Source organism: Labeo rohita, chromosome 1 (genome assembly GCF_022985175.1).
Source record: "Labeo rohita strain BAU-BD-2019 chromosome 1, IGBB_LRoh.1.0, whole genome shotgun sequence".
In the NCBI taxonomy this organism is placed as follows: Eukaryota; Metazoa; Chordata; class Actinopteri; order Cypriniformes; family Cyprinidae; genus Labeo; species Labeo rohita.
The window spans coordinates 28,769,500-28,786,876 of record NC_066869.1 but is presented as its reverse complement, the minus strand read 5'-3'; the positions used below and the strand labels follow the sequence as shown (position 1 = coordinate 28,786,876).

Below are 17,377 nucleotides of genomic sequence, written 5' to 3'. Positions count from 1 at the left end.
CTTTATCTTGCCTTCGAACGCTATGACAACTCAAAAGCAGATATTAGTACCATGCTAAATAAAAGCGACAATCTCAGAGTCGCAGCTGTATTAAACATAGTACTATTCTTTATTACACTATATCTTATCAATCATTTACTGCAGTACTTTATGCAGAATCATCATGATGACAGTTCATCCTGCAGTATTTATATGAGCTCTGTGGGCTGCAGCATATTGCTCACTGATTAGCTGAACTTGTCAAGCTACGGAAGTCGAGAAAGGCTAAAACACATAACGTTACTCGTTCAACGTTTAATCATGGCAGACGCTAGGTAAAACTTTTTATGTTGCTTATTATTCGAATATTTGACCTGCAGTATGATTCAAGATGGCAAAGTAACCGAGCTTTCATTTTGTAATAACAAAAGGATCATTATGTTACCGAGCTACTGGAGTCGCCCATCATAGGCTAACGTTATTCTGTACAAAACAAAGTCAAGTGTTCCCAGTAACGTGACAATTTCTGTTTAATTATTTTTCACAGTAACAAGGCTGGTGGAAGTGTCTACAATGACGTGAAGGTATGCTTTTTCCAGACTTTTTAAAAATGTAACTGTGTAGACTGTTAAGGGCTTTATGACTTAAAGTAATCTTGTATAACAAAACGAAAGTAACGTTGCTTGTTATTTTCTACATCTCACATCGCAGACAGTACACCTAGTCACCATTATAACATTAATATTTTGATTGCTGGATTGTGTTGGACACGTTTAATGCTCACAGTGTTGCAATAATGAATCTTTAATATAGGAATACTATGGAAAGACGCTGAAGAAGACATCTGACCTGAAAAGCAATGCCTGTGTTCCGTCTGGCAAGCCTATCCCTGCATACGTGAAAAAAGTGATAGCTGAGATCCATCCGGATGTCATTGCAAAGTGAGATTTGCTTTGATAAATGTTTTGATGATTTAGTTAATGCATACATACATGTCTCTGAGTACAACTCGGATATAATCAAATATATAACCAATATGGAACATGATGACCTTAATATACCCACAAACCATACACAAACCAAGCCCACTTGCAGTTTTAACTACAGTATTAGCATAGAAAGAAAGACAAGTTATGTATTGAATTTATTTACTTGGTATTTATTTAAAGAAGAGAGAGAATGGTTTTACTCTTATTCTCATCCATGCTGATTTTACTTAAAATAATAATAATAATAATAAATAAATAAAAGAAAAATAAACTATAATAAACAGTAATGTTTTTTTGGTTTTCTGTTGTAATATACAGTGCACTGCAAAAGTATTCATACCCCATATCATTTTTTTAAAAAAATCATTTTGTTATGTTGCTGCCTTTTATTAAACTGTTTTAATTATTTAGTTTCTCCACATCAGTTTTTACTCCATACACCATAATGGCAAAGCAGAACTGGTGTTTCTGGAACACTTGAAAATGAGCTCAGGAGCATTTATATTGCTTGTAGATGTTACTGCACTTCGAGTGAAGTTAACCTGTGGCAAATTCAGTTGAATGGGTATGATTTGGAAAGGCGCACACATCTTAATACAAGGTCTTATAGGTGAAAATGCATATCAGACCAAAACCCAAGCCCTGAGGTCCAAAAAAAAAAAAAAAAAAAAATGCTTGTAGAGCTCAGAAACAGTACTGCATCAAAGCCACACATCTGGAGAAGAATTCAGAAAAATTATGCTGCATTGTAGGTTCACAAATGCATGTAGTCTCCATTACTCTTAATGAGGGAAGACTGAAACAACCAGAACTCTTCCTAGAGTTTGCCTCCTGGCCAAGCTGAGCATTTGATGGAGAACGGTTTTGGTTAAAGTGGTGACCAAGAACCTGATGGTCACTCCAGCTGAGCTCCATAATCATATGTGGACATAGGAGAAACCTAGTGGAGATAGGAAAAACCTACAGAAGGACAAACATCACTGCAACACTCCACCAATCTGGGCTTTATATCGGTGTGGAAAGGCTCAATCCTCTCCTCAGTGAAGACACATGAAAACACTTTTGGAAAATTGGAAAAAATCAGCTAAACGATCCTCAGATTGTGAGAAACAAGATTCTCTGGTCGGATGAACCTCAGTTCCTAGCATCATATTTTGAGGAAACCAGGCACTGCTCATCACCTGCACAGTACCATCCCAAAAGTAAAGTGTGCTGGTAGCAGCCTCATGTTGTGGGGCTGTTTTTCAGAGGCAGTGACTGTAGGACTAGTCAGAGTAGAAGGAAAGTCAATCAGTACACCAAAATATTGAGATAGCTTTAATGAAAACCCAGTCCAGGGCATTCAGAACCTGGGCAGAAGGTTCACCTTCCAACAGGACAGTGACCCTAAGCACACAGCAAGAGTGGCTTATAGACAACTCTGTGAATGTCCGTGAGTTGCCCAGCCCAAGGCTTGAAACCAATCAAACATTTCTGGAAAAACCTGAAAATGTGCGTATCTCCCTCGGTCTCCCTCTTGAAGCCAACACGGAAGACTGAGCTGCAAAAGGGAGTCAATCCCATAGACTCCCCATTTTAATATGCCCAACTTTACAGCTGAAAAAAATATGTTTACAGCCTGGAACAAAAAGTGGTTTTGGTCTGTATAGCTAATTTTGCCCTTCATGTCAGTGAATTTTTTTTATAACTTATTTGTTTAAATTAAATTAAGCCTAGTTCAAAGTTCTGCATAATTTAGGGCATGGCCACTTGAGTGACTGGAGGATTGCCACTGCTGTCACCACCGTCACGCTAGGTGGGCATGGTTTCATCAACCAGTTCCACCCACGTCCCACCTCTTTGCCCATTTTCGATTATCCGGGAGTGACGTGCAGTGACGCGATTTCAAGATGGCGACGGCTGGATCCCGCCCACTAAGAGCTTCGGAAATGCTCTTCAGAAACCTATGGGTGACGTCACATAGGTTGATTTTACAGTCTATGGTATGCCCCCATCTAACCTGTTGGCTAGTTAAGAGGTAAAGAGTTGAGGAGAAGAAGAATGGCTGATAATTGCCAAATGCCGATGTGCAAAGCTTGTTGCATCATAACCAAAGAGACTTGAGGCTGTAAAGGTGCATCAGCTAATTACTGAGTTAAGGGTATGAATACTTATGCAGTGTACTGATTTCAGTTTTTTTTTTTTTTTTTTTTTAATAATTTTACAAAGTTGTGATAAATCTGTTTTTGCTTTGTCATTATGGTGTATGGAGTGTAGACTGATGTGAGAAGAAAAATAATTTAAATCAGTTTAAAGTAACATAAGGCAGCAACAAAACGTGAAAAAAATGAATGGGTGTGAATACTTTTACAAGCCACTGTACTGTAAAATGTGATTTATTCCTGTGATGCAAAGCTGAATTTTTAACAGCCGTTACTCCAGTCTTCTCTTTTTTTCTGCTCAAGAAACATTTATTGTTATCAATGTTGAAAACTGCTATTTTGCTGGTTAATATTTTTGTGGAAACTGTAATACACTTTTATCTGTAATCTTTGATGATTAGAAAGTTCAAAAACAACATTTATTTGATTGACAAATATTTTACAACATTCTAAATGTCACTTACTGTCACTTTTGATCAATTTAATGAATCCTTTATGAATAAAAGTACTAATTTCTTTGAAAAGAAAAAAAAAAAAATCTTTACATATATCTATACATACATACATACATACATACTAATATTGCTATTAAATAAAGTTCTTCCTAAACACCTACTTTATTGGAAAGCTATTAATCTATTGATTTTAGTGTGCTTAATAGAGTTACTTTTGCTGATAATATATAATAATAATATATTTAAAAATGTAACCAATGATATAATGAATATAAGATGATAAGATGATTGAAAAGCTCACTTTTAGATATTTTTAAAAATACAACTGATACTTAGACTTTGTCTAATTACAGTTCTATTGCATTTTTTCTGATGATACTTCCTAAATATTTTGACATTTAAAATTATGTTTTATGTATTGCCTTTCATTATGTTTCAGTACAGACCTCTTGGTGTTATAACTTGTGTTCCTCCTCTCAGGTACTATGGCTGTGGTCTGGTGGTCCCTGAGTGTCTGGAGGGCAGCAGGGTGCTTGATCTTGGCTGTGGGAGCGGACGGGACTGCTACATGCTCAGCCAGCTTGTAGGAGAGAAGGGACATGTCACAGGCATCGACATGACTGAAGATCAGGTAAAATCCTTTAAGATTTTAAATAACAATTTAATGCTGTAATATAGGCTTTTGCTACTAGTTAATATACAGGTGCATCTCAATGAATTAGAAAGTCGTGGAAAAGTTCATTTATTTCAGTAATTCAACTCAAATTGTGAAACTTGTGTATTAAATAAATTCAGTGCACACAGACAGAAGTAGTTTTATTGGTCTAATTTGTTGAGATAGTGAATTGGTGGGTTTTTGTTAAGTGTGAGCCTAAATCATCACAATTAAAAGAACCAAAGACTTAAACTACTTCAGTCTGTGTGCACTGAATTTGTTTAATACAAGAGTTTCACAATTTGAGTGAAATTACTGAAATAAATGAACTGATTCTGATTTATTGAGATACACCTGTATATGGCAGTTTGTTGTTTAGTTCTCTCCAAGCAGATTATGAGATTAATAGCAATTAAATATTGTAAAGGATTGACAGAGCTAATAAATGTATGTTTTTCCATTACTATCCTAAATGCATTTGACGTAATGACAAAAACAGTGTGTGAACTACACAGATGTCTTTGTTTTACAGCTTGAGGTGGCTAGGAAATACATCGACTACCACATGCAAAAATTTGGCTATAAAAAGCCAAATGTGAACTTTGTTCAAGGCTACATTGAGGCCTTGGCAGAAGCAGGTCTGGAGGAGAAATCATATGATATCATCATGTAAGTTTTCACAGTTTCAAAATAGCAGTCTGTTGATGAAGAAAAATTACTTTGAAATTCTTAGCTGACAAGAAACTGATACTTTTTAGCATAACTAAGCAATTAATTGGCCGTTTTTGTGCTCTTGTTTCAAAAGATCAAACTGTGTGGTGAACCTGTCACCAGATAAAGCCAGCGTACTGAGGGAGGCTTACCGTGTGCTGAAGGTACCTTGATTTTATGCAGAATTCAGTTTAATTTTTTATATTTTAGCTCTGAATTTTGATTCGGTTTGTGTTTAGGATGGAGGGGAGTTGTACTTTAGTGATGTTTACAGTGATGCTAGAATCTCTGAAGACCTCAAGGCTAACAAAGTGTTATGGGGTAAGAAAGAACATAACTTTTGTCAAAATTAGCATTTTTTTTTCTTTCTTTCATTCAAAAATAACTTACTCACCCCCTTGTCATCCAGGATGTTCATGTCTTTCTGTCTTCAGTCGTGAAGAAATTATGGAAACCATTTGAGGAAAGCATTTCAGGATTTTTCTCCATATAATGAGATTCACTGGTGCCCCGATTTTGAACTTCCAATTTCCAAAATGTAGTTTAAATGCAGCTTCAAAGGGCTCTAAACCCAGCCGAGGTCCCAGCCAAGGAAGAAAAGTTTTATCTAGTGAAACGATCGGTCATTTTTTTTTAGGGAAATAAAATTTTGTATACTTTTTAAGCACAAAAGCTTGTGTAGCACAGGCTCTGGGATGCGCGTTTACAATGCTACGTACTACTGAATTACGTTGAAAGGTCACGCTGAATGTAGGCGGAACTACAGACCCAGTGTTTAAAAAGCGAACGCGCAAAGACTAAGAAAGTGCAAGTAAGTCAAACGCTGTCTACAAACAAAAAGGTACAACGATGTCCTCCTCTCAAGTTGTAGGAGAAAATAAGATGGAGTTTTTCACCATACTCAGTACACAGACAATGAACTTGCATGTGATTCGTAGTAGTGATGGGAAGTTCGGATCATTTTACCGACTTGGACCATTGAGTCTCGTTCAGCACAATGAACAATTTTTTTTTCCAAGTCATTTCATTCATTTTAGCAAAATATAATTAAAATGTTACGTGTAACACATCTACTGCTTACACAAACGTTGATCACACTACAAACAAGACAAAACCGTAATGCTATAAGAAAAGATTAATTCATTGTTTACCCGGGTCTTTAGTCTATGATGAACGAAACAGGTGAACTAATTCCAGTACAGAACCTAATAGGATGTTGCGCATGAATAAATCCCCCACCCAACCCCCCCCAAATCACATTAAAGATTCATTCGAAATGAAAGAATCGTTCAAAAAACACCCATGGACGTGCATCCCAGAGCCTGTGCTACATGAGCTTTTGTGCTTAAAACGTATACAAAATTTTTTTTTTTCAAAAAAAAAAAAAAAAGACACATCGTTCCTTGAATGGGATCGATTAGAGCCCTTTGAAGCCGCATTTAAACTACATTTTGGAAGTTCAAAATCGGGGAACCAATGAAGTCTATTATATGGAGAAAAATCCTGAAATGCTTTCCTTAAAAACCATAATTTCTTACTGAAGACGGAAAGACATGAACATCTTGGATGACAACGGGGTGAGTACATTATTTGTAAACTGTTGATCTAGAAGAGGACTTCTCCTTTAAAGCTTTAAAAGGTCTTAAATTGGAGCAGAAAGTCTTAAATTCAGAAAGTTATAGCACTGTATGTATTGCTAATATTGAATTAAATCTTCCTTGGCGTTTTTGTCCTGTTTTCCAATACAAATATCTAAACATCTTTAAATAAAATACATTTACTGGCTAAATGAAGATATGAAGTCTTGTTTTCTGAGGAACTGGACAAAATGAAGTGAGTTTATACCTTGATTTATTTATTTTGATTTAATCATCTTTAAACATTTGCATTGGAAAATGAGACAATAACACTGAGAAAGAACTTTTTATTATTTCCATACTCTAGTAGCTTAGAGCAGAGGTATTCCAGCCCTGAGCTTAAACTTTTTATTTGTTTGTTTGTTTTCTGTAAAACAAATAAAAAGTAATGGACATCTATAGGAAACTTGTATTTAAAAACTTATAACAGCTAATACACCTCATTGTATTATTCCTTTCATTTTCTTTATTTGGTCTTAAATTTAACATCATATTACCTGCAGAAACCCTGCTTTCTAAATGTTGCAAGCTGCAGTTTAACTTTACTTGTGCCACTGTGTTCAATGTCACATTTGATAAAATGACACTGATACAGATGTCTTTGCATGTATTGATCAGGTGAATGCCTCAGTGGAGCATTGTGTTGGGAAGACCTGATACGACTGGCTGAAGAGGTTGGATTCTGTAAACCCAGACTGGTTACTGCTAGTATCATCACTGTGGGCAACAAGGAACTAGAGAAACTGCTTGGTGAGATTTTTGTGTTAAAATATGCCACCTTGTAATGGTAAGCAAAAAATATTTAGCACCAGACTGTATTGAACTAACTCTACTTCTGTCAGGACCACTATCATCAAAATGATTGACATTTAGCATACAGTTTGGATTAGCGGTATGGTTCTGTTCTGGGTAAAAACTCTCTGCCCATCCACGCAACCTGTCATGAATGAGCAGGGAGAGCAGCAATAACACCCTTAGGGTAAACAGAACATAACAAAATGCAGATATCATTAGTGTTCTTAATGATATTTTAGTGTAACAACATTATTCAAGATAAAAGGAGTCTGATTGAACGAGGAAGATCAGAAAGCCAAGTCCTGACTGTGGCGAAAGGAGGAGTTGGGGATGGAGGAGGGTACTTCGCTTCTGAGCAAGTGACAAACCTGCTGAATAATACTGAATAGACCTTATACTGAATTACAATGAGGGGTGCACATAAGTGGTCCGCAGGCCAGCATGCATGACCAAAATAAGAAATGCACTGTGAAAATAAGTTCAGAGCGCGCATTTGCGTGCCGACATGGTTGACAGCTGTTAATACATGATTACCAGTTAGATTAACAAACTGTAATACTGTATAAGATTTATATTTTAAACTCAAAGCATAATTCTAGGTTATTTGCTGCTATTTTCATTTCACTTTATTCACAAATTCTCGATCGGAAATGTTAAACCCAGGAGTATGCTTACCAGGGTTCCCACGGGTCCTTGAAATCCTTGAAAGTTACTCACCCCCTTGTCATCTGAAAAAACAATTTCAAGGCTCTGTAAAGTTTTTGTGGAAATAACCATACATAGATACAGGTCCTTGAAAGTGCTTGAATTTATTTTGTGGAAGAAGTTTTCTGGAAAAAATCCACATTATTCCCTCCAGTCTGCTAATGTGTTATTTCACCAACACGTCGTGCCCTATGAATACCAGCCTGCTTGATTTACTTTAGTTAGGGTGACCAAACATCCTTTTTTTCCCCAGACATGTCCTCTTTTGGACCTAAAAAAAAATGCGTCTGGCTGGATTTCTAAATCGCCCTTTTACGTTCTACAGTCCCCACTGATTGTGTGCGTTTTTGTAGTAAAGCCCTACACGGGACTGTTTTCTTTATCCCGCTCCCGTTGAATTATCCGCTATTACCGTCGGTTCACGCAATCATCCTAATATTGAATATAATTTTCACGCTTCAAGGAGACGCTATCGTATGCAGAATATTTAAATCTCTTTTGAATGAGCGGCTATTAATTTTTACACTTAATTTTGCAATTACATGCACTCTGTATAAAGAAAACACATTTTACAAGTCCAGATATGAGCACATTATCTGCTGAGCAGCAAATCCTCCAGCATGATTTGTCAGTCATCTCTCCTTACTCTTGTCCTGACCCATGATCAGTTAAATCTGATTCCTGCAGCTTGTGTTGGATGCAGGGTTGCTAAATCCGCATTTTTTGCATGGAATTGGGCTGATTTTAAACTATTGGGAATGATTGATTTTCTCCTGTGGGTTAAATGTTTGAAATATTGCATAAAATACATTTAATTGAAATGCTTGTATTGAAACATTTTGCATTCTATCTGTGCTAAAACTGTGCAAGATGTTAAGTTTTGAGATGGCCACCGGTAGGAGGCCTTTTAGCTGTGTTTATGATCCATCTGCACAAGAGTGACTGTAAAATATACATTTTAGGTATGGAAATAAAATATTTTGAGCTTTGATATAGGATATGGTCATTGCGCTATTTTGGGGGCTTTTTAATTAAAATTACAAAGAATGGCTTGCCACACAATCAAAGGACCATCACTTGGCCAGGTGCAGAGCTGAATATTTTTCAGTTTTATGCAAAACAGAAATGCGACAAATAGAATATCAAATCTCTGTCTTGTGGACTAAAATAAATGCAAAAAAAAAAAAAATGCTTTTTTGCATATTTGTTTTTGTATCTTGCAAGGGAACACAATGTAACCTTGTTCTCACTTGAAATGTGTTCCCACATTAAGTCCTTGAATTTGAGGGTTTTGGAAATTTCTTGAAAGGTCTTTGAATTTGAAGTTAACCAAGGTGTGGGAACCCTGACTTACTTGCTGGCCAGCCACCAAAATAAAAGCTTGCTAATGTAAGGTTTGAAAATGATGAAAATTCATATAAAAAAGTAAATATTTTCATTTTATTTTTAGGATTACTATAAAATGATTGTATTTTTTATCTAATACTCCATTTTTATTGTAAAATATAGTAATCGTGTTACCACACTTTATTATTTTATTAAAAACAACTAGATAAAGTCCAATGATACAATGGGTCACACTATGTGCAGTATGAGGACCAAACCAAATCTCCTGGTACTCTTATGAGAACCAGGCTAAAAAACCTATGTGCACCTCTGATTATAATAGAATAATACTGAAGTGACCTGCCAGAACTAAGGCTATACGCTTGATTTGTTTCTATTTGCTGCAAACAAAGAGGGGGTTTCTCCTAGTGTTGAGCTATATGCTCAATTTTCATATCGTCAGCCTGTGAGATCGTCAGTACACAATATTATCGCGCTAATTTATTTAATTATTTACTTTGCCGGAAAGTGAACCAACTCCATCATAAGGCTGAAAGCAGCCTAATGTTTTTTTTTGTGTTTAACATGATAACAATACTAATGCTTACATTTCCTTATTTGTTCAAAAAGCAGCTACAGAAAAGGAGCAAAAAACATTCGTGGGCCGTGCCCCCCTTTTCCATCCTCTCCCCTCCTTGCTGAAGGTGATCGATTTCGAAAGTGAAAGTGAAACCGAAAAACAGCGTGCGTAAGAAAGCGATTGCACGACGATATTATGCTGTCGTCTGTCGGCACAACTATAGTTTCTCCTCTAAAAGTTTTGTTGCTGGTGGAGCAAAAATTACCAGATGTTTTTGTTTTTTTGTTTTTTTCTGAGTTGCCAGTGTTAACAATATTATTAGTGTATTTATTAGTATAATTAAAGGTTCATCCAGAAATGAAATTTGTTTCTAAACCAATATAAATTTCTTTCCTCTGCTGAACACAAAGGATATTTTAATAGTGTTGGTAACCAAACGGTTTTAGTGATCGCTGGCTTGCACTAGGGATGTGACAAAATCTGGTGGCACAAGATCTCGTTACGATATCCTCGCAAAACATTTTGCAGTGTTTACATTAGAGCTGCACGATTCATCCTTAAAATATTGAGATCTGGATTCGAACACCTAGGTGGTCTTATTCCTGAATGACAACGATTTAGCTATGTCTCTTAAGACTGTTTCACATCGCGAGTGTCAGTGGAGCGTGAGAAGCACGTTTTGTCGCTGCCCATGTTAATGAATCAAAAGGGTTGAGGTAAATGTGAAAGAAAGAGAGTCTTTTCAACCACATTATAATCATTATTTCTGTGTTACAGACATTTAAATAGTAGAAGTACTGGGATAAAAGCTTATAGTTTGTCTACAGTAGCGATCAAAACGAAAGTATCTTAACACTTGTATGTATTGTAACGCTTATCCTCTTCCGCCAGGAGGTGGCGACAACTGCCCGTTTTAAAAAAGTATGTCATTGAATCATTCATTTAGGAGATTCCAATAGTGAAACATATCTTTTTTGTTTTGTTTAAATGAATGTATGTTTTTAAAAGCAATGAACAGTTTGTCAGAACCACTAGTAAATTGTTATTTTGTTTTCTAATTTTTTTCTCCAGTATCGTGAGAGAATCATGGTCTTTAATTTTAATAAAAACAACTGGGATTCTCAATTTATCCAGAATCGTGAAGCTCTAGTTTAAATGTTAATCCATATAATTCATTAAAATGGAAGTTTAATTCCATAAAGTTCAAAATGCACCTACGTTTTTTTGCATTTTGTCTTTTTCAGTTGAATAAAAGACTATTTTCCCTATATATTTCATCATTGAGGATTTCTTAAGAAAAGTTTAAAAATCTCGTCTCGTCTCATTCTCGTGAACCCAGTCTCGTGTCTCGTCTCATGGGATAAGTGTCTCGTCACACCCCTAGCTCGCACTATACAAAAAAAAAAAAAAAAAAAAAAACAGGAAGAAAGAAAGAAAGAAACAATAACATTTCTTAAAATATCATATTTTGTGTTCTGTGGAAGAATGACATTGGAATGATATGAGAAAAAAAACACACTGATGACACACTGGCTAAACATAGTCTAGCAACACTCTTGTTCTGATGTTGGTTAAGTCAGTGGTCTGGAGGAAATTACTACTCTTATACCACAGTTACCCCAAATTAACCACATGTGGGTTTTTGTACCAAAAAAAAATTCTTGTGTGTAGAACTACTGAGTTTCTGCCACCAAAAAAAAGCCCAAGCTCCATTGATAATTTGAAAGTTGTTCCTAGTTTGGAAATTCTTTACCATTCTGAAACTGTATTTTAAAGAAAAAAAGGGAAAGAAGAAAAAACAAAACAAAACAAAAACATGCACTGATCATTTTGGAGGAACTGCACTAAAACTGAAATTTGTTTTTAAATTTTATCAGTGCATAATGCATCGTAAAGATTAATGATTTCTTGCTTTTATTATTATTATTTTTTTTTAAGTCTGTGTAAAGGCAATTCAGAGAATTGTGTGTCAACACATTATAAATGTTAGCAATGTGTTGCTGAAAGCATGTTACAAAGACTGTGAACTAAATAGGACTGAATTGTGGAGTTAGACAGTTAAACAGTTTTTCACCATTTCTGTGTTTAGGATTTTTTGGGCGGGCCTGAAATCATGTCTGGATGAAATGCTGGAGCCATTTAGCATGAGCCCTCCCCAAACCCTATAATAACTAGAGTGCATTAGCATCAGTGGTTCGTTCGCTCAATCATGAGTTCCTGTCATTACCATTAGTTACTACAGCTTACAGTTTGCTAGCTAGCTGTCTTCGTCACATAAATGCATATTACCTGGTTGCAATAATTTACAAAACAGCTCGGTCTCCTTGATTACATGAATTTAAATTTGACGGTTGAAAGAGGCGAGTGGGCGTGGTTTAAGCAGACAGTAGACACGCCCTCAGCATTTGAAAGCAGAGAATACTGCTTATTTTTTCAAGATTTTGATAACATTTTATTTACTTGCCATTTTTTTAGTCATTCAAATTGGGCTGGGTGGTTAATAAGACATTTTTTGTGGTGTGACAAACTTAGGATATTGCTTTAGACTTTAAATGTAATTCTCATAATTGTGTAAGTTCATAGTCTTACTTTGAATTGTAAAATCTGTTCAGGTGACTACAAATTTGTGTCAGCCACATACCGGCTCTTCAAGTTACCAAAAGGTTCAGAGAAGAAGTCCTGTCTGGTTATGTACAATGGAGAAATTACAGGTGCGGAGGAAAACTTCGAGTTTGATGCCCAGTATGACTTTAAGGTGTGTAGCAGATCTGCATTACTCCTTTAACAGAGCTCATAATGCATGTCAGGTCCAGTACATTTTTCTCTTATTTGTCCCAATAGTTATAATTAATGTTTTAAATAAATGAATAGTAATGTTAAAATGACTCAGCTGTATTTGAATCATGACTAGCTATATCTTAATAACTATACCCTGTGTTCCCAGCCTTATTTTGTCTGTTGGTCACATGAGGTTTTTTAAAAAGATCTGCATATGTAACAAACGCCTTACATGTTAAGGCAGGGCATTTATAATATTACTATAATATAATATTATTAAAGATAAGATTTCTATTTAAAAAAAAAAAAAAATAAATAAATAAAATCTTTTAAACTAATATATAAAATCTTAAAAAAGTATCATGGTTTCCACAAAAATATGAAGCAACACAACTGTTTTTAGCACTTGATAATTATGTGCTTATGATAATAATAAATGTTTCTTCAGCAGTATTTCAGCATTTTTTAGAATTATTTCTGAAGGATAATGTAAGACTGATAATTGGAGTAATGGCTGCTGAAAATTCAGCTGCATTATAGGAAGAAATTACATTTTAAAATGTTTTACAGTCAAACTGTATTTTAGGACAAATAAATGAAGCTTTGGTGAGCAGAAGAGACTTCTTTAAAAAAATTCTTACCAATTCCAAACCTAAGAACAGTAGTGTATGTTGTAAACAAGCATGATCATGACACTTCAGTGTTTTTCTGTAGGTAGATAAAGAGATGGAGGTGGAAGATGATGTGGCCAACATCTTGAGCAGTTCCAGATTTTCTGGAGAATTTACATTTCAGCTTCAGGGGTTGAAACCCTCCGGCTCTAGAGGATGCTGGGACAAACCCAAGGTAAGGTTTTCTACCAGTGTGTTAACATGCCTCATTTTCTCAGTCTATATTCAATAATGCACTTGAAAGATAATGTACTTTCCCCCCTTTGTCATCCAAGATGTTCATGTCTTTCTTTCTTCAGTCGTAAAGAAATTTTGTTTTTTGAGGGAAAACATTTCAGCATTTTTCTCCATATAATGGACTGATATGGTGCCCCAAGTTTGAACTTCCAAAATGCAGTTTAAATGTGGCTTTAATCGATCCCAAAATCGATTGTAAACGATACAAGTTGAGGAAGAAGGGTCTTATCTAGTCTTATCTCTTATCTTATTATTTTCATAAAAATAATACAATTTATATACTTTTCATCTTGTTTTGCTCTCCCTGAACTCTTTTTTTCTGGTTCATGGCAGTTAGGGTATGTCGAAAAACTCCCATTTCATGTTCTCCCTCAACTTTAGAATCATCCTATGTCGTTATTTTACCTTTTTTGTGAAGGATGTTTGATCTTCTTTGCATGTTCACTTTGCAAAGACTGGGTCGGAACTTCTGCAGCGATGTAGGATGATTTTGAAATGATTTTTGATGTTGAGGGAGAAAGTATGATTAGAGTTTTTTGACATACCCTAACTGTCTTGAGACAGAATACACAGAGTTCAGGGAGAGCAAGACAAGATGAGCATTTGAGGTTAAAAAGAATTTAAATTGTATTTTTAACCGATCATTTCCCTGGATAAGACCCTTCTTCCTCGGTTGGGATCGTTTGAAGCCGCATTTAAACTGCATTTTGGAAGTTCAAACTCCAGGCACCGTAGCAGTCCATTATATGGAAATGCTTTCCTCAAAAACACAAGTTCTTTATGACTGAAGAAAGAAAGACATGAATATCTTGGTTAATAGTATAATAGTATGTGCATAATGGTCCAGTTGAGTTTCAGTTGTAAGATCAATTTTTGTTGCAATAACTGATTCAAATTACAACAACAAATTCAGATTGCTGCTGTTTCTGTTGGTTTAGACCAGAGTTTTTCAAATTTTTGGACGGCCCGGCCCACCAAAATTTGCTCATCCAAGGGACCCAGTTACAGGCGGATATATATTTTAATGTATAAAGACCCAAAGTATTATAATGTGAAAAATAGTTGCCATTGGGATTTAAATTAGCAAATACTGAAGAGTTAAGGATTGGATCATTATTGGAGTGATTAACATGTTTCTGACATGTTTGCAACAGTTTTTTTAATCCTAACTGATGCAGTGCATAGCTTTTCATTTCTTAAACATACCCATGTACTTATTCCAGGACGACAATGTCAATATTCACCAGGCTTAATTTGTGAAATACTCAGTTACTCACCCACATGTCGTTCCAAACCCGTAAGACCTTTGTTTATGTTCTGAACACAAATTAAGATAATTTTGATGGAATCCGAAAGCTTTCTGACCCTGCATAGACAGCAACACAACTGAAACATTTTATAGCCCTGAACAGTAGTAAGGACATGTCCATGTGACATCAGTGGTTCAGCTGTAATGTTATGAATGTAAAGAACAAAAATAACCACTTTTTTCAACAATTTCTTCTCTTCTGTGTCAATTTTCGACACTTGTTCATGAGAGCATGACCATGATGCACACGTGTGGTGCTGCTGATATGTCCACCTTTCTTAGTTTGTCGTCTCTATATTCTGCTTCAAGTAAGGCTAAACAAAAAATTGCAAGTTGTCCTCTCTGTCAAAATTTTCTGGGCCATAAAACGTTTCAGTTCTGTGACTGTCTATGCAGGGTCAGAGCTCTCAGATTTCTTAATTTGTGTTCTGAAAATGAATAAAGGTCTTGTGGGTTCGGAATGACACGAGGGTGAGTAATTAATGACAGAAGTTTCATTTTTGGGTGAACAATCCCTTTAACCCTGTTGAAAGTCTTTAGAATGTGTTGGAGTCAACTTTTTAGAGATTGGTCTGACTCTCCCATTGCAAGTACAAGACCACAGCCAAAAATGAATGTAGCTCTTGATGGGAATACAGTTGAGGTCAAAAGTTTTCATACACCTTGCAGAATCTGCAAAATGTTCATTATTTTATGAAAATAAGAGGGATCATACAAAATGCATGTTATTTTTTTATTTAGTACTGACCTGAGTAAGATATTTCACATATAGTCCACAAGAAAAAATAATTGTTGAATTCATGAAAACGACCCTGTTCAAAAGTTTTTCAGCATTTTTGTGTATTTGAACCCTTTCAAACAATGACTGTATGATTTTGAGATCCATCTTTTCACACTGAGGGCAGCTGAGGGGCTCATATGCAACTATTACAGAAGGTTCAAACGCTCACTGATGCTTCAGAAGGAAAAAACGATGCATTAAGAGCCAGGGGTGTAAACTTTTGAACAGAATGAAGATGTGTACATTTTTCTTATTTTTTTCATTTAGTACTGCCCTTCAGAAGCTACAGAAGATAGCTGCATTTTGTATGATCTCTCTTATTTGCTAAAGTAATTAACATTTTGCAGATTCTGCAAGGTGTATGTCAATTTTTGACTTCAACTTTAAATGCTGTGATGTCGCATGCAATTGTCAAAACAATGCTACAATTAATGCACAATAGACGAAGTTAAAGACAGTCCACAAAATATTTTTTGACAGGCAGTGTAAAGTTGACTTCAGCACATCCCAAACACTTCAAATGGGGTTAAGGTCAGAACTCTGTAGTGGCCAGTCTGTCACAAATTGAGCCTGATGATTCTTCTTATATACATGGGTACTTTACATGGTTGTTTAATAAGCAATAAAAAGCCAAGCACTGCATCAATATTAAAAGAACTGTTGCCAAACATACAACATGCACGAAGCGTATAAATCACTGTGATAGTGATTCAATCTTAAAATCTTACATATCTGCTTATTTAAATCCAGATGGCGACTTTTATACTGTTTGAAAAGCCTTGTTATAAACAACTCTGGTTGTGTTGATCAAAGAGATCTGCCTGTATGTTTTCATTCAAAACATTCCATAATCTTATTCAGTTCCTGAATGTAATGAACTTTAACATGCCTACGATATTACGGGATGCAGCTGCGTAATAAATCGACGTCAATGAATACTGAAGTACTATGGAACCAAACTGATGTCACTTACGAGAATCGTCCTCTCTCCTCAGGCAGTGTCTGTGAATCCCTTTGAGCTGGTCCAGCAGTTGGGCAGTGCAAGTGTAACTCCTTCCACTGGGGGGTGCTGTGGAGACCAGCAGTCGTGCTGCAAGTAACTCCTGGCAAATTATTATTTGATTTTGACCTTAAAAGAACAGGTAATTTGTTGCTAATTGTGACTGTGATTTTGTTCGAATATAATATTACTATACATTCTATTATACAGAATTACATTTTTAATTCGTGAAAGGTACAAAGACATAGAAAAGCAAGATGAAATCGATCAATCTAGTGATGTTTTAAATAAGTCTTCAATCTTACTGATAAATGTATATCAATGACCAGGTATAGACCTGACACAGTTGCATAATCTAAAGTGTTCACCTGCCATGTTTAATCTTTATTGTGATCTTTATTGTATTGCTAAACATAAGCTAACTGAAAACAAATGGTTTATTGAACTTTTGTAATCAAAATACTTTTTCCATTGCTGTAATAAAAATATGTTTAAGCAAGCTGACTGCTTGGGTATTACTATCCAAATACAGCTGTAGGATATTCAGTTGTGATATACTTATAAATAAATTTGATTTAATGATTCTGACATGCAAATCACGTTTAATAAAATGTAATCTATACACATC

At 35.5% G+C, this 17,377-nt stretch overlaps 1 protein-coding gene across 1 annotated transcript; it reads left to right on the top strand.

Moving 5' to 3' along the window:
* Positions 1-17,377, top strand: as3mt (arsenite methyltransferase). Its single transcript, XM_051126611.1, has 11 exons — positions 1-314; positions 527-563; positions 793-920; positions 4,045-4,195; positions 4,752-4,888; positions 5,025-5,094; positions 5,170-5,251; positions 7,186-7,317; positions 12,586-12,728; positions 13,466-13,597; positions 16,745-17,377. Exons 1-11 carry the CDS (start codon positions 301-303, stop codon positions 16,847-16,849), a joined length of 1,131 nt encoding a protein of 376 aa, XP_050982568.1. The 5' UTR covers positions 1-300; the 3' UTR covers positions 16,850-17,377.